The sequence below is a fragment of the Oncorhynchus keta genome, chromosome 8 (assembly GCF_023373465.1).
Source record: "Oncorhynchus keta strain PuntledgeMale-10-30-2019 chromosome 8, Oket_V2, whole genome shotgun sequence".
Taxonomy (NCBI): domain Eukaryota; kingdom Metazoa; phylum Chordata; class Actinopteri; order Salmoniformes; family Salmonidae; genus Oncorhynchus; species Oncorhynchus keta.
Genome location: NC_068428.1, coordinates 13,325,453 through 13,346,687, shown reverse-complemented (window position 1 = coordinate 13,346,687; position 21,235 = coordinate 13,325,453). Strand labels below are relative to the sequence as shown.

The following is a 21,235-nucleotide window of genomic DNA, read 5'->3' as shown; positions in this document are numbered from 1 at the left end:
CCATAGACTAACACAGGCCTGGCCTATCTGCCTCTGGCTCTGTGCTGCCCGAGTCGGTATGGTATTTGTGTGTACAGGGCTGAGCTGGTCAGGGTTCGGCCTGGCCATGAAGTGCTACTAAACAGTGCCTGTGTTCTCTGGCGATATGCCAGTGGGCTGGTATGGAAAGTTTAAACGTAGAACCTCAACTCATGAAGACGGGAGAGAAACAACTTGTTCTGGGTATATTGCTTGACAATTAACATAAAAGGAAATGTAATGTACGTGATGACAATGTGGGGATAGACCTCGATTCTATGGTTTTTGCAGTACTTCATTAAACAATAAGGCTGTGAGTGAGGCCATTAGTGGCAACAGGGATAGATCAAGCATCTTAATTCATCTTTGTAGCGACCCACTGATTATACCCCTTATCAACAGTGTACCAGCTGGATCACAATACATCTTCCTACCAGTTAATTCTCAACATAGTTTGCACCACAATACCTCATACAATCTCATGTCCACTCTGATTCACTAGAAATTTAGATTCAGAATCAATAAAATGAATTGTTATTTTTTTTGTATTTTCCCCTGTGTTGTTGACCCTTTAAGGCATACATATTCATAACTCAGTTATCCATTAAAAATAAATTACAATTAATAAGGAATATCATTTAGACACAGGAAAGAAATGCTTTGTAACTTATAAAAATAAATAAACCAAGTTATCAAATTACAGTACTATTTTCTGCTAATAAAACACAAAAGTGCTTTGCAGACACACACAAACACGCTCCACTATGTGTAGTCTGCTAGTGCGAACACACAGAGGACCTTCATGTGGCGATGTTGAGCCTGGCAGCGTCAGGCATCAGTCTGTCCTTGGTGGCATCCAGCTGACTGTACTCTTCTATCAGAGAAGAGAGGGAGGAGATCGCCTCCGTGAAGCAGCCCTGCTCCATCCCGTCCACATGCAGGTAGTGATGCATGTGAGCCTGTCAAAACAATCCATCGTTTCAGACAAGAAAACTCCACACGGATTGCGAAAGGAAGGAAAAAAAAGTGATTGGGAAAACACAGGGGCCTACAAACCTACTTAGAGAACATTAACTGTTGGTCTTTCCTTAGTAGAACTCTGCTATTGTCCACTGTGAAATAGAAATGGGTCTTTTTGCTGTCTTTTAACCCTCAAACCTCTGGACTGTAAACACTTATTTTGCAACAGAGTTTTGGATTGTTGCGATTGAAGATTAGGATGTACCTTCTTCCTGTAGAGCTTGGCGAAGCGGTCTCGGAGCTCCATGAAGGTGGATTTGACACAGGTGTTGTTGGCCAGGGCTAGTAGTGAGTGGGAGTGACCCACAGGGGGCACAGAACACAGGCCTGTCTTCCATCCCTCCTGATTCCATGACACAAAAGGCAGCATGGGCTTCAGTCTGAGAGGAAGAAGGAAAGGAGAATAAATGCGGCTTTTCTATGAAGACGGATCCGCTTGTCCTTCTCCATAGAGAATATTAATTAAAAGTGCATTTGAGGCTCTGGGAAAATCAGCCCAAGGGTGTTTATTTTTAACTTAGTCACAAGAAACCCATTAAGACCGGGGTCTCCTTTTCAAAAAGGTACCCTGAACACAGCAAAATAGTCACTCTAACCAAAGACTCACAAAAGAAACCTACAACATTACAAACACAACAATTTCTTCTTCTTAAAAAATAAATACAACTCTCATTCAACACATTTAATACGAGAGTAAAAAACTGCCATGGTGGCACCGGGTACTCAAGATGCAAAGAGTTTCAAGAATGGGGACCATTAAAACAGAACGCTTTTCTACCTAGAGCGGCACAGAGTCGGTCTAGTGGAATCTCGAGTTCACCACCCCTATGAATGGGTTTGGTGTCTCACTTTTTCTCTCTCCCCTGTGAAGTTAAGTAGGTTGCAAGCTTTTTCAGCAGAGCTTTGTAAACAAAAAGGAACTAATGAAGCGCTCTATGGGACTTTAGTGAGCACCAGCCGACCTTCTGACACGGGATGCAGTGATGAGTACTAAAACCAGTCACCTGTGATAAAGCGAAGTGCTCTATGGGACTTTAGTGAGCACCAGCCGACCTTCTGACACGGGATGCAGTGATGAGTACTAAAACCAGTCACCTGTGATAAAGCGAAGTGCTCTATGGGAGTGAGCACCAGCCGACCTTCTGACACGGGATGCAGTGATGAGTACTAAAACCAGTCACCTGTGATAAAGCGAAGTGCTCTATGGTTGACTGCATCCAAAGGTTTTAAAGTGGCGTCTGCTGCAATTTGATGAATGGTGTCACCATAGTCCAAAACTGTCAGGAAAGTTGATTTTAAAACCTGTTTCCTGCTGTTTAGAGAGAGGCAAGATATATTTCTAAAAAAAGAAGCCCACTTTAAACCTTAGCTTTTTAAACTAGCTCATCATGCTTTTTTTAACATGAGATCTTTAATAATCCAAAACGGCCAGACATTTATTGGCAGGAACACACACAATGAGAGAATCAGCCAATGAGTAAATACTGTAAGTAGTCCATCCGAGACATTTTTTGCATGAATTAGAGAACATATTTTTAGATTTGCCCGAATTAAGTCAACAAGGGCTTTCTGTAATGTACTGTAACAAAATCAGATTGCAGCTCTAACATAGCTTGGTCAACAGTTGGTGCAAATGACGTACATAACCGTATCGTCTGCATACAGATTCATATTACAGGAGATATAGTACAGGAGATTACAGGTCCCAGACACTGACACAACCCACATATCCAGGGTTGACTTAAAAAATGGTATCTTTATGTGCAGGCTAATTCAACAACCAAGGTGAATAATACGGTCGCTATCGAAAGCCACTAAAAACGTGCCAAGAGGTCTCTGTGCTCCAGGAGATTTCCCCTCCTGATTTAGATGGTGGTCACACACACAAGCAAGTATGTGCTCTCATAGAAGCTCCTGTTTCTGTTGCTCCTGACAACATGCCACGTGAAAAAGGTCTCTGCAGGGAGGGAAGAAGGTGGGAGCTGAATGGGCCAGTCATGAATCAGGGGTGTCTGTACTGGAGCACAAACACACGGCGGTGAATGGGAACACTATTTGAGAGTGAGCAGTCGGGGAAGGTCATCCCTGGGTCTTATGAGTAGTTATGATGCTGGGTGAACTGGCAGCCCTTTTAATTCGAGACGGGGGAGGGGAGGATAGTGCTCAGTCATTTCCCCCGTGGGGGATCAGTGAAGAATGGATTGTTCCATGTCATTTCATCAAGCCACGACACCCACCATCTCAGATTGTTCTGAAGTTTGGTCCAACTCAGATGTTTGGTACGACATTGAACAAAAATATAAAATGCAACATGTAAATGTTCTGGTCCCATGTTTCAGGAGCTGAAAAACGATCCCAGAAATGTTCCATACGTACAAAAATCTTATTTCTCTCAAATTTTGTGGACAAATTAGTTTACATCCCTGTTACTGAGCATTTTATCCTTTGTCAAGATATGCCACACCTGCCATGTGGATGGACTACGAAGAATCTTATTAAACAGCATGAACGGCAGGGTAGCCTAGTGGTTAGAGTGTTGGACTAGTAAGGTTGCAAGTTCGAATCCCTGAGCTGACAAGGTACAAATCTGTCATTCTGCCCCTGAACAGGCAGTTAACCCACTGTTCCTAGGCCGTCATTGAAAATAAGAATTTGTTCTTAACTGACTTGCCTAGTTAAATAAAGGTAAAATAAATAAAAAATAAAAGAACATGACACAGGTAATGATCATGGGGACAATAAAAGGACACTTCAAAATGTGCAGTTTTATCACGCAACACTATGCCGCAGATGTTACAAGTTGAGGGTGCGTGCAATTGGCATGCAGACTGCAGGAATGTCCATCAGAGCTGTATCCAGAGAATTGAATGAGCCGCCTCCAACGTTGTTTTAGAGAATTTGACAGTACGTCCAACAGGCCTCACAACCACACCAGCCCAGGACCTCCACATCTGGCTTCTTCACCTGCGGGATCGTCATAGGGGGAGGGCATGGTACTGAGGAGTATTTCTGACTCTAATAAAAGTCCTTTTGTGGAGAAAAAAAACTATTCTGATTGGCTGTGGGGAGAGGGCCTATGCCCCTGCCCAATCATGTGAAATCCATAGATTAGGGCCTAATACATTTATTGAAATTGACTGATTTCCTTATATGAACTGTAACTCAGCAAAATTGTTGCGTTTTTATTTTTGTTCAGTATATATACAGTACCAGTATGAGGGCATTTTCTGTTAAACCTTACCAATGCTTGTGCAATAAAATATCCTTCTTTAAGCATAGGCATTGGGCTTGAGTTTGTTAAATAAACTAAATCATATAAGATAGAAAAGTATGTTTTGCATTAATAGGGGCCTGTGTGTGTAGAACGACCCCATGATGTCTGGGTGCTCAGCCAAGACAGAAACTAACTGGTTCCTCCTAGCTTAACTGGAGACAGAGTGAAGGTTAAATCCTGCACATCGGTGACAGAGCTGTTGTTCTGTTTGGAGCCTGTTTCTGGGCCAAAATTTCATGCTTTGTGTGTGTGTGTGTGTGTGTGTGACCAGTAGGACCATACATCATCTGGGACGACAGTCAAAGGCGCTTGCTTGCCCAACTTGGGGGAACCATTGAGCTACTGTTAGAGGAAGTATGTCTGGAGTGACTTCCTGTCACTTTGGTACCCATTGTCCTCACTCAGTTGTGACAGACTGAGACAACCTCTCCATTATCGTCTGTACCCTATAACCCAGTTGTCTCCACACACACACACACCCCCCCTTGTTTTTGAAAGAAAAGTTATTTTTTTGTCCATTAAAATAACATCAAATTGATCAGAAATACAGTGTAGACATTGTTAATGTTGTAAATGACTATTGTAGCTGGAAACGGCAGATTTTTTTAACGGAATATCTACAACGGCGTACAGCGGCCTATTATCAGCAACCATCACGCCTGTGTTCCAATGGCACGTTGTGTTAGCTAATCCCAGTATCATTTTAAAAAGGATAATTGATCATTAGAAAACCCTTCTGCAATTATGTTAGCACAGCTGAAAACTGTTGTTCTGATTAAAGAAGCAATAAAACTGGCCTTCTTTAGACTAGTTATGCATCTGGAGCATCAGCCTTTTTTTGTTCAAAATGGTCAGAAACAAATCATTTTCTTCTGAAACTCATCAGTATATTCTTGTTCTGAGAAATGAAGGCTATTCCATGCGAGAAATTGCCAAGAAACTGAAGATCTTGTACAATGCTGTGTACTATTTACAGAACAGCTAAAACGAGATCTAATCATAATAGAAAGAGGAGTGGGAGGCCCCGGTGCACAACTGAGCAAGAGGACAAGTACATTAGTGTCTAGTTTGAGAAACAGACGCCTCACAAGTCCTCAACTGGCAGCTTCATTAAATAGCACACGCAAAACACCAGTCTCAACGTCAACAGTGAAGAGGCGACTCCGGGATGCTGTCCTTCTAGGCAGAGTCCCTCTGTCCATTGTCTGTATCCTTTTGCCCATCTTAATCTTTTATTTTTATTGGCCAGTCTGATGTGGCTTTTTCTTTGCAACTCTGCCGAGAAGGCCAGCATCCCGTAGTCGCCTCTTCACTGAATTCAAGGCACACTTAACCAGGATGTCTACCATAGCATTCTGCAGCGATGAGCAATCCCATCTGGTTTGCGCTTAGTGGGACTATCATTTGTTTTTCAACAGGACAATTACCCAAAACACACCTACAGGCTGTGCAAGGGCTATATGACTAAGGAGAGTGATGGAGTGCTGCATCAGATGACCTGGCCTCCACAATCAACCGACCTCAACCCAATTGAGATGGTTTGGGATGAGTTGGACGGCAGTGAAGGAAAAGAAGCCAACAAGTGCTCAGCATATGTGGGAACTCCTTCAAGACTGTTGGAAAAGCATTCCTCATGAAGCTGGTTGAGAGAATGCCAAGAGTGTACAAAGCTGTCATCAAGGCAAAGGGTGGCAACTTTGAAGAATCTCAAATATATATATTTTGATTTGTTTTAACACGTCTTAGGTTTCTACATGATTCCGTGTGTTATTTCATAGTTTTGATGCTTTCACCATTACTCTACAACATAGAAAATATTAAAAAGAAAGAAAAACCCTGGAATGAGTAGGTGTGTCCAAACTTTTGACTGGTACTGTATTTATTGAATATTATGTGAACCATAAAAATAAATAAAAAAGGGCCAACTTGCGTGCAATCAATCAGCTTATTTTCTCCGAGATCAAATACAACTTCAACGAATAAAAATGTTTCAGGACTGCGACTCTTACTTGTTTCTAACTACAGAAACAATTTCAGGAAAATCTGAGACTGAGTGTGCTTTTTGAGGTGGAACAATCCTAGTAGCTTTCTCTGGGTCTCACCTCTCTATGTTCCTGCGGAGGTCAGACACTTGCACGTTGCCACGGACCATGAGGGCACAGGCCAGGTACAGGCTGTGTTTGGGGTCAGCCCGGATCAGCTGGTGGTCTTTACTGAAGGCATCAGTGAACATCTGATCAAGCCTGAGGTAGACAGGGTACACAGCTAAGGAACAACAACTATACAGAAGGGATACATGCCATTTACATTTGACTCATTCAGTAGACACTATTATCCATGGTGCCAAACTAACAAAAAAAGTGCATTCAACTAAGAAATACCACACTAGCTCTTTTGCAGTACACTTAACATTATACAGGCTTGGACATGATCATTGGCACAATGTGCTGCTAATATATTTCCCACGTTCATCCAGAAAAGAGACCCACTCGAGTGAAAATGAGTTCCTGTTCCGTCTTGTCCTGTACATTTTTTGCCCGTACTGTCCCAATCGCACAACAGTTCTATTACCCCACAACTTTCCTGTCCCGATGAAAATCACCTCCGCTCAATTTAACGCACAGAAATAACTTATTCCGTTAACTGCACACTGCTGCATGAGTTTCCATACCAATGGCCTCGTTTTGGGCTCACGAGACAAGAGTGGGGGCTGGTAGCTAGCTACTATTTTGTTGCCTGCCCAGCTGGGCACCAAAACATTTATGCAGTAAATATATTTGGATTTGTTTCACACTTTTTGGTTACTAAATGATTCCATATGTGTTATTTCATATGTTTGATGTCTTCACTATTATTCTACAATGTAGAAAATAGTAGAAATAAAGAAAAACCCTTGAATGAGTAGGTGTGTCCAAACTTTTGACTGGTACTGTATAAATAAATGGCATATATTATGTATAATATTGATATTTATTATGTGAATTGTTGGAATCATATAATTAAAAAAGAGTAAGCTATTCTAATTCTGTGGTTGGTGTTGTCATGAAAGTGAATAAAAAAGACAGTATAGTAGGAGTTGTGAAGTCAGTGCTTCCCAGGGGACCCAACCCTTTGAATAGAAATGTTATCAAGATTTTAGATGTTATCAAGCTTCACCTATTCTCTCTGATCCAGAACATGACTTTGTTCAAGCAACATGCTGCCACAACCACTGGCAAGCACCTGTATTCAGTGATCCCAAGATTTAAATGACACAAAAACGACTTTCAGACTACCCTGTATGAGGATTATAGTGTTAGTGACTCAGTAGCCCGTTACCATATATGTGATTGAATAGTATTTAATGTTTGTCTTGTGTGGATGTATGTATGTGTTATGCAACCCTAACACCTGGCACTTTTTTTTAAAACAGAACCTAACAACAAATTTAGCTACTTTTAAAAATATATTTGGAACTTTTAGCAATTTTTGAAAAGTGACTCAACTGCTAAAATGTAATTTTCCCACTAAATGAACAAAAATGATTTGATCTGTAACACTGGTCACAACATACGTGCCTGGCTGCAAAAAAGTGCATTGTGAGTGAAACAAAAAAATCTAAACTAACAAAGCCAAAGCAATTTATCGGCAAATTGCAAATCATTGTTGGCTGACTGCAGCTGCCTGTGCATGACGCAGTTGAACGTCTGCTGCAAATGATATCACAATGCATTTAGCAAGCATGATAACAACAAATACACTGCTTAAAACTATAATTGTTCAGAATGTGTAGGTTTACTAGATTAAAAGAAAATAAGTCAACTGTAATTATTCAATAGTGTAATTGTTCAATAATTAAGTGTTATGTTTAAAAAAAAAATATCTGATCATATAAAATGTGTTGCGTTTATATTACTTTAACAAACAAAAATATGTGATAAACAAAAAAAATCTAAACTAACAAATGTCAAATCATATTTATCGCCGAGATGGCCAGTCAATTTCAGTAACGTTCCGGATTCACCTGAAACCCCAGTTTTACGGAATACCTATGATATCATAACGTCATTTAGCAACAAATTTAGACCTGCCTCATTGTAAAGTGGCTTCCCTGAAAATTAGTTGGCAACAGTGCCTGTATTAAGAGCGTTTGCTAAATGACTTAAATGTAAATGTAATGTACGTGCTAGCTCAATGCATTTACCTAGCGATTAGCATTAGCAGCTAATGCAAAATAATTATGTAGAGCTTGCTAAGACTAACTTACTAGCAGTTGGCAGAGATGAAGAAAGTAATAGTACAATATAAAACATGTGGATTGATATGAAGAAGCAAAGTTGAAAGCAGCATCGTTCTTGTTTCTTGACTGCATGGGAATCCTGTTCCCTTGTCAATACTGTTCCAAATATAATATTCTGAGTTACAGAAAAGTCTAAACAAAAGAGGAGTAAAATTAGCAATAGGGAACAGCAGAGCAGACCTTCGGGTGGGGATGTTGACATCAGCCAGGGTGTACAGAGGGGTGAGGCTGGGCACCAGGTAGTGCAGTCGAGGGAAGGGCACTAGGTTCATGGCTATCTCATTCAGGTCCATGTTGAGTGATCCCTCAAAACGAGCTGAACTGCAATAAAAGAGAAACAAACAGTTAATTGACATCACACATCAGACATTTCACAATCAAGCAGACAGATGCTGTCGCCTAAAACAAACAAGTGGTCTTTATTGACATAAATAACCCCTTTAACAGTTCAATGACTGCAGTATGCAATGACATTGTTGCTGGCGAGATGGATTTTTTGAAATTCTAATGAAATTCCGATTTTTCTCTTGATTTTTACAGTGGCAGTAAAATGCACTGGAGACCAGACTCCAAACACCTGGGAGGCTTAATGAAGAGAGTCTGTCAAGGTAAATAAAAGGCCTAGTGCCACAGACAGCAGCCAGTTAATCTCCAGTAGTCTACCTGGTGATATTGAGCAGCAGGTTGGCTACGATGTTGTTCATGGCATCAAAAGGCTTCTCAGCTCTACTGACCCCTCCCTGGCCTGAGATGATGGCACTGTCCTTCTTGATCACAGAACCTGGCTTCCCACTGTGGGACATGTGCTTGATCTTGTTCACTATGTCTACCAGTGACTGGAAAAGGAATCATAAGAATGGACAAATGGAAGGGAATTGTTATTTACAACGGTCAGTAACAGATTGTAAAACATGGTCATGCATCGTATGCATAATACGGAAAATACCTTGCACGCACGCAAACACACCTGATTCTCCACAGGGAGGACACAGTCGGCATGCTCGGTGAGCTCCCGCATGGCCAAGACACTGTTGTAGGGGGAAGTGACGACATCGTCCTCTGCTGAGGGGTAGACTGAGGTGACGATACGACATACCTCGGGGAACTCCTCCTCCAGAAGTTTCAACACACAGGTGCCCAGGCCTGATCCAGTTCCTGACCATCACAGCATAGGACACAACACATCATGGTCATCCAAAACGTTACACTGAAAAAGCAGAACACGCCAACGTCGTTCATGTAGTAATAATGTGTTTCAGTAGTTATGAGACTATGTATATATTTGTACACTCGAGTCCTCACCTCCACCCATGGAGTGAATGAGAAAGAAGCACTGCAGGCAGTCACAACGCTCTGCTGCCCTCCTCAGCTGGTCCACAATCTGTTCCCTGTAGGCTGAGCCATACGTCCAGTGGCCCACTGCCCTGGAGAGGCATAAACAGGTGGCACAGTTGTTTTACAAATTCATGTTATCAAACATAACATGTACCTGCAATTGTACTGATGGAAATTACTACTGAGTGCCAGTCTGGTGCTATCATGCCAAGTCCTTGTCACTCATAGTTATGCCATAAGAAATGGAGTTGGCAAGAGCACCAACAGATCTGGGACCAGCCTGGGAAATGACCATGTATAGCCTATACAGAAAAAAAATAAAGAGTTTCATAAGCAGTATTTTGAAGGAATGCGAGATGGCACCCCGCGAGGCAGGCAGGCACAGTCGCTAACCAGTTGTTGCCTGAGCCGGACACATCAGTGATGAGCTGAGTGCTATCAAACAATTCTCTCAGCGGGCCCTGTAGGATCTCATTCACCACACCCTCCTCCATGTCTACCAGCACCGCCTGTAGTGAAGACATTAGTCTTGTCAGAGTGTGTGAAGCCGACACGCAAACAAACACGGCAAAGTGAAGCAATAACTGTCACTGGAATTTACCCTGGCCTTCAGGGATTGGATCCTCCCACCAGTGATGTCACAAGATCCCCCGACGCTTCTCCTGGAAATACACACATAGCAGGGAACCACAGCGGTCATTTGAGAAGGCACTCCATTTGTTTGTCTGAATGAACATGCACATTTCACAGCCATGTGGTAGCTAGGGTTGAATGGATCACAGCAAGAGATTGGCAGGATGGAATTACCTTGAGTCAACGTTCCGAAAGAAGCTGCTCAGCGCCTCATCGTAGATTCCTTTCTAAAGTAAATAAATAGGAAGGGCATGCTAGAGATAATTCAGCTTGGGTAATGAATAGCCTATGCCTGTTGTCCAATGGAAACATACCAGTAGACTAACTTCCTGTCCCATTTCACACAACAAGTGAGAAGACAACAGGAGGCAAGTATATTTAGGTTACCAGCCTAGACTTTTTCCACATAAATAAAGATGAAATATTTTATTTTATTTTCTTTAAAAAGTATTACTTACTTTATTGACATGGGAATGTTCCCGCAAAGCAAGATCCCAAAACCTGCAGCCCACCTGGTTACCACACTGCCCAACTGCAGAACACAGACCATGAAAGCTAAGGGGATAGTCTGTCATAGAAAATTGTGAAACCAGCTGACCCATGTAAACATTAGCTAGCTCTTCCAGTTTCAAGTAATGATATTCCCATTGATATGCCTCACTCATCAGCTATCTGGGTAACACAACTTTCGCCAACATGGCGCTGCTTTGTTTACGAGACCACGGTAAACAATGAGCTCAAAATAGATCATCTTGGTCACTGCTCAAAAATCGTAGAAGTCAGATAGACAGTATCAAACAAACTCACCCTGTACAACAACTGATTGTGTCATCACTGGAAATAATAGCGGTCTTCTACGACTTTGTGCAACGTTCTCGTTTACAGAACATCATATCAACTTTCAGGGAAAATGTACACGACTGTAACAAGACACTTTTATATCCGCCGCGCACGTTTGTCGCATGTTGATGGCGTATATTTGTCATGGAAACATAAACCGTGGACCAATGCAACTTGTTTCTTTCATCATATTCTCCCCTTCAGTTTGACATCGGCTTGCATCTGTATGGCCGAGATGCAATGGCGATGAATGTTGAAGCAATCGAAGAAGAACGCGATGAATCAGCACAGAGAAATGTTCCATCAACTTCCATTTTCCACTGTCGTCATACGCTAGATGGCAGTACACTGTGGTTGAAATTCATACCTCTCCCTCCTAGAATAATAAACAAGGTAAGACCTTATTTATTGCATTATTAATACTTTCCATAACAAATTGTATGGAAAGCAATATACTTTCCATACAGCATTTGGGGGTTTAAGGCCGCCTTCCTGATTCAAAGTTTAAAATAAAACCATACTTGATGGTCAAAACCAACTTACTCCGCACAACTAAAATAGTACATCGACAAAACTAAAACAAACTCACACCTCTTCCTTTCTCAAAGTTCCATATTTCCCCACTCAGTCTCTTGGGCCTGGGTGGTTAGTATGGCTCGTGACAACCTTTCATGTAACTCATTCATAGAGAAGTCCTCCAATCCCAGAAACTGCTCCACAATTATGTCCGTTTTTCTGGAGTTTTTCTTCACTTCGGCAGTGATCACAATAGCCACAAAGATTACAAAGCCCACCGTCTTAACATGTAGAATATCTGGGTCCTACTGATAAGAGGCAACCCCTTCCGCCTGCAGTGAAGGCCTACCCATCACCATGGGCCGTTCAGGACCATTCACTCCCCAGCTCTCTTGACAGCCACTGCATATGATACAGTATGTTCTGGTCAGTGGTGGAAAAAGTACCCAGATGAGTCTTACTTGAGTAAAAGTAAAGATACGTTAATGGAAAATGACTCAAGTAAAAGTGAAAGTCTGCCAGTAAAATACTACTTGAGTAAAAGTCTAAAAGTATTTGGTTTTAAATATACAGTTGAAGTAGGAAGTTTACATACACTTAGGTTGGAGTCATTAAAACTCGCTTTTCAACCACTCCACAAATTTCTTGTTAACAAACTATAGTTTTGGCAAGTCGGTTAGGACATCTACTTCGTGCATGACACAAGTAATTGTGTCATGCACAACATTTGTTTACAGACAGATTATTTAACTTATAATTCACTGTATCACAATTCCAGTGGGTCAGACGTTTACATACAATAAGTTGACTGTGCCTTTAAAGAGCTTGGAAAATTCCAGAAAATGTCACGGCTTTAGAAGCTTCTGATAGGCTAATTGACATAATTTGAGTCAATTGGAGGTGTACCTACCTTCAAACTCAGTGCCTCGTTGCTTGATATCATGGGAAAATCTAAAGAAATCAACCAAGACCGCAGAAAAAAATGTGTAGACCTCCACAAGTCTGGATCATCCTTGGGAGCAATTTCCAAATGCCTGAAGGTACCACGTTCATCTGTACAAACAATAGTACGCAAGTATAAACACCATGGGACCACGCAGCCGTCATACCGCTTAGGAAGGAGATGCGTTCGGTCTCCGAGAGATGAACGTACTTTGGTGCGAAAAGTATAAATCAATCCCAGAACAACAGCAAAGGACCTTGTGAAGATGCTGGAGGAAACAGGTACAAAATTATCTATATCCACAGTAAAATGAGTCCTATAGCGACATAACCTGAAACGCCACTCAGCAAGGAAGAAGCCACTGCTCCAAAACCGCCATAAAAAAGCCAGACTACATTTTACAACTGCACATAAGGACAAAGATTGTACTTTTTGGAGAAATGTCCTCTGGTCTGATGAAACAAAAATAGAACTGTCTGGCCATAATAACCATTGTTATTTTTGGAGGAAAAAGGGGGAGGCTTGCAAGCCGAAGAACACCATCCCGACCGTGAAGCACGGGGGTGGCAGCATCATGTTGTGTGGTTGCTTTGCTGCAGGAGGGACTGGTGCACTTCAGAAAATAGATGGCATCATGAGGGAGGAAAATGATGTGGATATATTGAAACAACATCTCAAGACTTCAGTCAGGAAGTTAAAGCTTGTTTGCAAGCTGGCTTTTAAGGACATCAAAGTCAAGGTATTGGAGTGGCCATCACAAAGCCCTAACCTCAATCCCAAAGAAAATTTGTGGGCAGAACTGAAAAAATGTGTGCAAGCAAGGAGGCCTACAATCCTGACTCAGTTACACCAGCTCTATAATATAATATAATAATAATATATGCCATTTATCAGACGCTTTTATCCAAAGCGACTTACAGTCATGTGTGCATACATTCTACGTATGGGTGGTCCCGGGGATTGAACCCACTACCCTGGCGTTACAAGCGCCATGCTCTACCAACTGAGCTACAGAAGGAGCTCTGTCAGGATGAATGGGCCAAAATTCACGCAATTTATTGTGGGAAGCTTGTGGAAGGCTACCCGAAACATTTAACCCAAGTTAAACAATTTAAAGGCAATGCTACCAAATATTAATTGAGTGTATGTAAACTTCTGACCCACTAGGAATATGATGAAATAAATAATTATCTCTACTATTATTCTGGCATTTCACATTCTTAAAATAAAGTGATGATCCTAACTAACCTAAAACAGTTTTTTTAAAGGGATTAAATGTCAGGAATTGTGAAAAACTGAGTCTAAATGTATTTGGCTAGGGTGTATGTAAACTTCCGACTTCAACTGTACTTAAGTATCAAAAGTATAAACCATTTCAAATTCCTTATAATAACCAAACCAGATGGCACTATTTTTTTGTTTTAAAAATTTATGGATAGACAGAATTATTTGTGTTTGTGAGTCCGCAAGATCAGAGGCAATAGGGATAACCAGGGATGTTCTCTTGATAAGCGTGTGAATTTGACCATTTTCCTGTCCTGCTATCCATGCAAAATGACGTTAGCTAGCTAAATTGAAACTGGTGGGGGAAAGGTACCTAGCTAACTCTCACCTTAATCACTGCAGTGTAGCTAATGTTAGCTAGTTTTCTAGAAAATAAAAACTATAGCTATATTTTAAAGACTATAGATATATTTTAAAGACCCTTTTTGTCAAAGTACTTAATTCCACTGCCTGTTTATTTATTAATTGGTGACTGAAAAAGTTGCAAAGAAAAATGTCCCTCCAAATTTCACTGCAAATAGACTAATAGGCTGTATTGGTTGGGTATCATTTGTCTGATGTGAACATTTACATGACAGGCTGACCACACCGCTGGCGTCGCGTGCGTGAGCATTGCAAAATTAATTTAGAAGTCTATGTTATTCAATTATTGCACCCACACTGCTCGTGCACGCCAATGAGCGTCTGCGTTGCCAAGGACTAAAATAGAAATCAGTTCTATTTCTGACGCAGATCGCTCTGCAAGTCCTGCCTCTCCTATCTCCTCATGGATTTATAGAAGCAGGTACCCACATGCAATCTCCTCATTGGTTATACCCACGTGGATGACTGAAAGACGAACGAGGTCAGTGGCGGTAATGCATCAAATTTATTAAATTTTCCAATTGCATTATAAAGTCAAGAGAATAAAAATACTGTAAAGAAGAGAGATGACTAGAAATAATTCAGTTGATCGTTTTATGTGTGGATGAATTAGTAGAGTAGAGGACCTTGTGCATTTCAGGTAAAATAACAACTCAATGTTTATAGCCTAAGACAAATTAGCTGGCAACAGCAAACTAGCTAAATAGGACAAATTAGCTCGCAAGTGCAAGCTAACTAGCTAAATTGCCATAAATGTTTAAGGCTTTTCGACCTGTCCCCAAATTAATATAATTGGTTCAGATATTATAATTGTTTTGATATTTTAACCTGCGTGTCGTGATCGCATTTGGCGTGGCGGGGACAAAATACATTTGTGCGCGATGGTGCACGCGCTCAGCCGGTTTAGGTTCCGTGTGACTGTTTAGTTTTGCGAAGTTACTGACTTATAGGCATATTGTTTATCATGTTTTTGTTATTGCATTTTAGGTGGAGAGGGAGTAAGATCACTAGAAAGCAGCATGCTGCCACAACCACTGAATACTGGGGCCTGCCTTGGAGTATTGTTGTAATCATTTCCACCACGTGCCTAGAAATCATATGACGAACCTGCATAGACTAACAAAGGGAAATTGTGTATAGGTTTTTGTTCCAGTACTTCACTAACACCTCATTCAACTAATTGTCATCTAAATTGAACAAAAACTTGCACAGTTTAGTCCCCTGGGACAGAAATCACCCAAGTCTGTGTTACTGAATGAGCTTCCAAAGTTACACGCTTCAATTCTGTATGATAGATTATAACATGTGTGGAACTAATTCTATCATTATTTTACTGGCAAATTTCATCCTACAAATTGACAAAACTTCCTTCAACGTGACAACAGTGACAGAACTCTGAGCGAGCGCAGATTCAAGATCTTCAAGTGCATTTTTTATTCACAGCAGAATATTCATAGTCGTAAATGGACGTGCAGTAATTTTTAATATAAATTATGCTTTCAAATCTTATTGTATGTATTCAAATGTAGAGTTAAACGTTTTCTTGACCGTTGCTAAACATCTCACACGTCCTGATACCAAGCGTGCAAAATTAAATTACACATTTTGCGAATGGTACTTGCAACCACAAAACTCTATTTGCGACCACAAAATGTTAAATACAAATTCACAAAGCTCTGTCATGATTATAATCCCATACAACATAAACTCTTTCTTATCCTCAGAAGTACACCAAATAAAAACGGTCCTTTTCTCATAATCCTCCCAGCATTTACTTTACCCGTCACTCTTCCCACCAGATTGAATATCTCAAATGTATTCCTCCGGTTTGGCTACTCGATATGCCCCTTCTCAATTCTCCCCGTTTCCCATTCCTTTGGACCATAGTCCTATCCTCCTCGCTTTCACCGCCATTAGTTCCAAGATCTACACCTAATCATGCCATCTTTTTCTCCTTTCCAACCTCTCTCTTTCTGTGTGTGTGAGGGGAATAAACCAATAACAGCAAGGATTTTAGAATATACATTTTATTAATCTGAAAAAAAGTAGAAAAACTGCACTGTGACAAAGCAATGAAGACGATTTTGTTACATACAGATGTGGCAGCATTGATATGATAACATATGGTGGTGGAAGCATTGTCTGGAACTGGACTTGGCTGCACTCCTACAGTACATCATAGCTCTCTGACAAAAATATAAACTATGCTTTAGGCTCCTATCAACCAAACCCAAACCAATCCCTTTGGAGTGGGAGTGTGGATTTATGAGTTCTGCCAATGTAGATTAAAGGCCCAATGCAGCCCTTTTATATATATATATCAAATAATTTCTGGGTAACAATGAACTACATTACTGTAATAGATTTCCATTAAAATGGGCAAAAATAGCTTTTTTTTAGCAAAAACAAGAATTTTGCTAGTACTGTCTGGGAGTGGAAAACTAGAAACTTGCTGTTATTGGCAGAGAGGTTTGGAATTCTCTTTGTTATTGGTCTATTAATCATTGTACTGCATGGTGATGTCACCATGAAAAAACGAAAATCCCGCCCATGCAAACCTGCTGATTAGAAGGTCTTGTGTAGATTGTATTTTCAACCAGCAACTATCATGAAATAACACTGATAAAAAATGTTCTCACACTTTTACAGTGCTATTTTCATCCGCTGTTGTACAATATTATATAAACAATGCATTTTGACTGTACTGGGCCTTTAAGAAAATGAAGATACCTTTTCATAGGGTGATACAGTTACAAGCCTTTTAAGTTGGCTATAATATGAGCAGTGGTCCTTAATCACATCATGTTGCAGTCCGACTCTTTTGGGGGGATATTTTCTAATGTGAAACTAATTCATACGGGAGGGTTGGTTACGTTGCTGGGTCATTTTCTTTTCCAAATGAAAACAAACATTGTTCTAGTTAACATCAAACAAGAATAGACAATTTAAAACACAATGAAAATGACTTTTCATGCTTTATTGACAGTGTGGAAACTTGTTAGGAAGCAGAATTTGGTCAGTCGTGTTGCTGGAGAGCTGGGCTGTATTCGTTATGACAGGGCCTTTAGGCAGCTGGACAGGAGCCCACACTGACGGCCCCGCTGACCAGGGCAGCTTTGCTGAAGGCCACTTGGCTCTCGTTCACCGTCAGGTTCCTCATACAGCCTGTGTAGGCCCTCCTAGTGGCAATGCCCTCTGGGAGAAGAGATTCTAGGAAGATATATAATAAACAACATTATAAACACATTTCCTTTTATTTTGCAAACTCAAGGTTGATAGTGCTGCCTCACCCTGTAACCAAAGTACTCACAGTTTGGATGTGTTTTGTTAGTTGGAATGTCAGATAATGTCTAGCAAAAAACTAAGTTCAATCGTCTTGAAATGCATGGCTTTGCCACTGACCTGGAGCTCCACCAATGAACACAGGGGCCCTGGCATTCTGGGTACTGTGGTAGAGAGGTCCCACCACATGGTTGACATCTGAGTCCACATCCAGCTGGATTACATTGGCATCTCGGATCACTGAACCAGAGGCAGAAAGGACAACAGAACACATTGTTGTCAGCCACTGCACATAACACATTGTTGTCAGCCACTGCACATAACATGGGCCAATCATTGCAAATGAACCGTGGTCCCATACTGTTTAAATCAGGGGCAGTCAATGCAATAAAGCGATCTCTTACCTGTGATCCTGTGCCAGCTCCCATCACACAGACCAAGTCTAGGAGTGACCTGAGTGAAGAACTCACGGACCCCATTGTTCACCAGCACCACTACCTGTGAGCATAGAACAATACTTGCATTGAAGATCTACTAATAGCAAATTAGCAAATTACGACTGATTGCTTTGTATTAGTCGCTTACCGCTCCTTGATGAATATACATCGTTAAGTACTCCTCTGCTGCTGTGTAGACATGCAGTAGTACCCCTGACGCCACACGAGGGCGCACCTCTACCACCAGCTCAAACTTCCGCCCCAGGTTGAACGTGTCATCTTGAGGGAGACGGACAGAAAGAGTCATTCAAGTAAAGTCTGCTCTACCAGCCCCTCTGTCCGTTCGGAACCTCATCTTTAACGCCTGTAACCTGGAATGTTTCACTGCACTTCGGCCCAATGGGGTCGTGTGCACGTGTGAAACTTAGCCAGCCACAGTAGGGTGTGAAATTGCTCTGCACTCGTTCAAACAGCTGCAGCTTGGCTTCCAAGACCTTGGAGATTGCAGCTCTCTTCCGCGCCCTCAACTTTTCCACCAGGCCAAATTTTCACCACAGCTGCACTGGGCATATCAAATTCCGATATCCTGACTAGAGCCTATCTGCTTCCCCGTCTCTGTGGTGATTCGTGAGCGGCCCAGGGGTTTTGTCTGCTTTCCAGAGATAATCTGACATGGCGTGTGATATAACTGACACATTGTTTCCAAACAGCTCCAGGCCCTGCCAAAGTGAACCGTGTACAATGATAGGATGGAGTATGTCCTGAAGATTGCAGGAAAATCAATGTTTCACAAGCTTTTCCTTTGGTATCATACTTCAAATGAATCTGGTAGGGTTCAGCCACAGTATAAAGCCAGAAGGGCCTTGAGGATAATCATATGCCATTACTTTGTTAATTCCTAGCTAAATGGAGAGGCTTGGCAAAGTGTGTTTGTGTCTTACCCAAGACGACATATCCTCCCTCTTCAGAGAAGTATGTCCCCGGCTCAGAGAGTCCCTCGAAGCACGGCGTCACCCCGAAGGTCTGGGACACGGAGGACAGCCATTGGCCATTCAACTGGAAGTTCTTCACACAGCCGGTGAAGCTGTACGCAGAGTTTCTCTATTGGAGACAAATACAGCACAGGAAAGTGTAAATGGGTGGTAGTACAGATATCTGTAGGTAATATGTTCCACTAACAGACCCCAGAGAGGGGTCCCATTCTTGGTTTATTGTTTTCTGTGGGAAACGTATCGTCTGAGTGCAGCAGTCTGAAGTGAAAATACTTGGATGGCTCCCAGTGTGAACATATGCCAGAAAAGACTAGAGGACCATAAATCATTCCAGACATCTCTTATAATGTTCTTTATCGAAAGGTCAGGATCTTGACTTTTTAGTTCTTCTTATACATTCTTGGCCAGGGTTTTCATATGTTTCCAGGTTTCCACTGTAAAAACATTCTGCTCCATTTTCCTTCAGTAGGCTATAAGGTCCTGCTCTGTGTCCCAAATTACACCTCATTCCCTATATAGTGCACAACTTTATGACCCTTGTGAAAAGTAGTACACTACATAGGGAATAGGGTACTATTTGGGATGCAGCCCTGGGCACTAAGGGGTGTATCTTACCAGTATGTTCTGCTGGGCCCTCCCTGGTGGCACCCCTCCCACATAGAGGGTACTGCTGACGTGCCAGGAGACGTTGGAGCCCTGAGCTCTATCCTCCAGCAGTGTCAGCCCATCAATGATTAATCGGCCCAGATTCCCATCACGAATAAAAATAACCTGCAGGAGGAGAGACAAGACAGGGCTGTTACACTGTCGGGTAGAACTATGTCACTGCTGAAAATGAGTGGCTTATCCCATAGAACAATCTATTCATGTGTGACAGATGTCATGTATTTTAGTATATGGTTAATGGGGAATAAGGACACTACCGGTCAAAAGTTTTAGAACACCTACTCATTCAAGGGTTTCTTTATTTTTTACTATTTTATACATTGTAGAATAATAGTGAAGACATCAAAACTATGAAATAACACATGGAATCATGTAGTAACCAAAAAAGTGTTAAACAAATTTTAAAATATTTTATATTTGAGATTCTTCAAATAGCCACCCTTTGCCTTGATGACAGCTTTGCACACGCTTGGCATTCTCTCAACCAGCTTCACTTGGAATATTTTTCCAACAGTCTTGAAGGAGTTCCCACATATGCTGAGCACTTGTGGCTGCTTTTCCTTCACTCTCCAGTCTGAGTCATCCCAAACCATCTCAATTTGGTTGAGGTCGGGGGACTGTGGGGGCCAGGTCATCTGATGCAGCACTCCATCACTCTCCTTCTTGGTAAAATATCCCTTACACAGCCTGGAGGTGTGTTGGGTCATTGTCCTGTTGAAAAATAAATGATAGTATCGCTGCAGAATGCTGTGGTAGCCATGCTGGTTAAGTGTGCCTTGAATTCTAAATAAATCACAGACAGTGTCACCAGCAAAGCACCCCACACCACGACACCTCCTCCTCCATGCTTTACGGTGGGAAATACACATGCGGAGATCCTCCATTCACCCACACCGCGTCTCACAAAGACACGGCGGTTGGAACCAGTTTGGACTCCAAACCAAAAGACTGGTGGAAATTTGTCCAATGTCCATTGCTCATGTTTCTTGGCCCAAGAAAGTCTCTTCTTCTTATTGGTGTCCTTTAGTGGTGGTTTCTTTGCAGCAATTCAACAACGAAGGCCTGATTCACACAGTCGCCTCTGAACAGTTGATGTTGAGATGTGTCTGTTACTTAAACTCTGTGAATCATTTATTTGGGTTGCAATTTCTAAGGCTGGTAATGAACCTATCCTCTGCAGTCTTTCATTCCTGTGGCGGTCCTCATGAGAGCCAGTTTCATCGTAGCACTTGATGGTTTTTGACGCTGCACAAAGTTCTTGAAATGTTCCATATTGATTGACCTTCATGTCTTAAAGTAATAATGGACTGTCGTTTCTCTTTTGCTTATTTGAGCTGTTCTTGCCATAATATG

The 21,235-nt window shown here is 41.6% G+C and overlaps 2 protein-coding genes across 3 annotated transcripts in view; both read right to left on the bottom strand.

Moving 5' to 3' along the window:
* Nucleotides 1-545: 545 nt before the first annotated feature.
* On the bottom strand, nucleotides 546-11,742 carry tube1 (tubulin, epsilon 1). 2 transcript variants are annotated; one of them, XM_035774657.2, is made up of 12 exons: nucleotides 11,367-11,742; nucleotides 11,018-11,091; nucleotides 10,734-10,786; nucleotides 10,528-10,588; nucleotides 10,320-10,435; nucleotides 9,894-10,015; nucleotides 9,559-9,746; nucleotides 9,255-9,427; nucleotides 8,772-8,912; nucleotides 6,415-6,555; nucleotides 1,244-1,418; nucleotides 546-977 (listed from the first exon to the last, which is right to left on the bottom strand). In XM_035774657.2, the coding sequence occupies exons 1-12, from the start codon at nucleotides 11,389-11,391 to the stop codon at nucleotides 819-821; spliced, it is 1,428 nt and encodes a 475-aa protein (XP_035630550.1). In that variant the 5' UTR covers nucleotides 11,392-11,742; the 3' UTR covers nucleotides 546-818. The 2 variants fall into 2 exon arrangements, with proteins under 2 accessions (XP_035630550.1, XP_052379443.1); XM_052523483.1 differs by lacking the exons at nucleotides 546-977; nucleotides 1,244-1,418 and adding an exon at nucleotides 3,729-4,002.
* A 4,774-nt stretch (nucleotides 11,743-16,516) lies between these two features.
* The window catches only part of LOC118386805 (laminin subunit alpha-4-like), a 30,496-nt gene continuing 25,777 nt past the window's right edge, over nucleotides 16,517-21,235 (bottom strand). The window contains exons 35-40 of the mRNA XM_035774653.2: nucleotides 19,832-19,987; nucleotides 19,166-19,325; nucleotides 18,373-18,503; nucleotides 18,192-18,285; nucleotides 17,908-18,027; nucleotides 16,517-17,715 (exon numbers count right to left, since the gene is read on the bottom strand). Of these exons, the coding sequence (XP_035630546.1) occupies nucleotides 17,570-17,715; nucleotides 17,908-18,027; nucleotides 18,192-18,285; nucleotides 18,373-18,503; nucleotides 19,166-19,325; nucleotides 19,832-19,987 (807 nt within the window). The 3' untranslated portion in view covers nucleotides 16,517-17,569. The remainder of the gene's footprint in view (nucleotides 17,716-17,907; nucleotides 18,028-18,191; nucleotides 18,286-18,372; nucleotides 18,504-19,165; nucleotides 19,326-19,831; nucleotides 19,988-21,235) is intronic.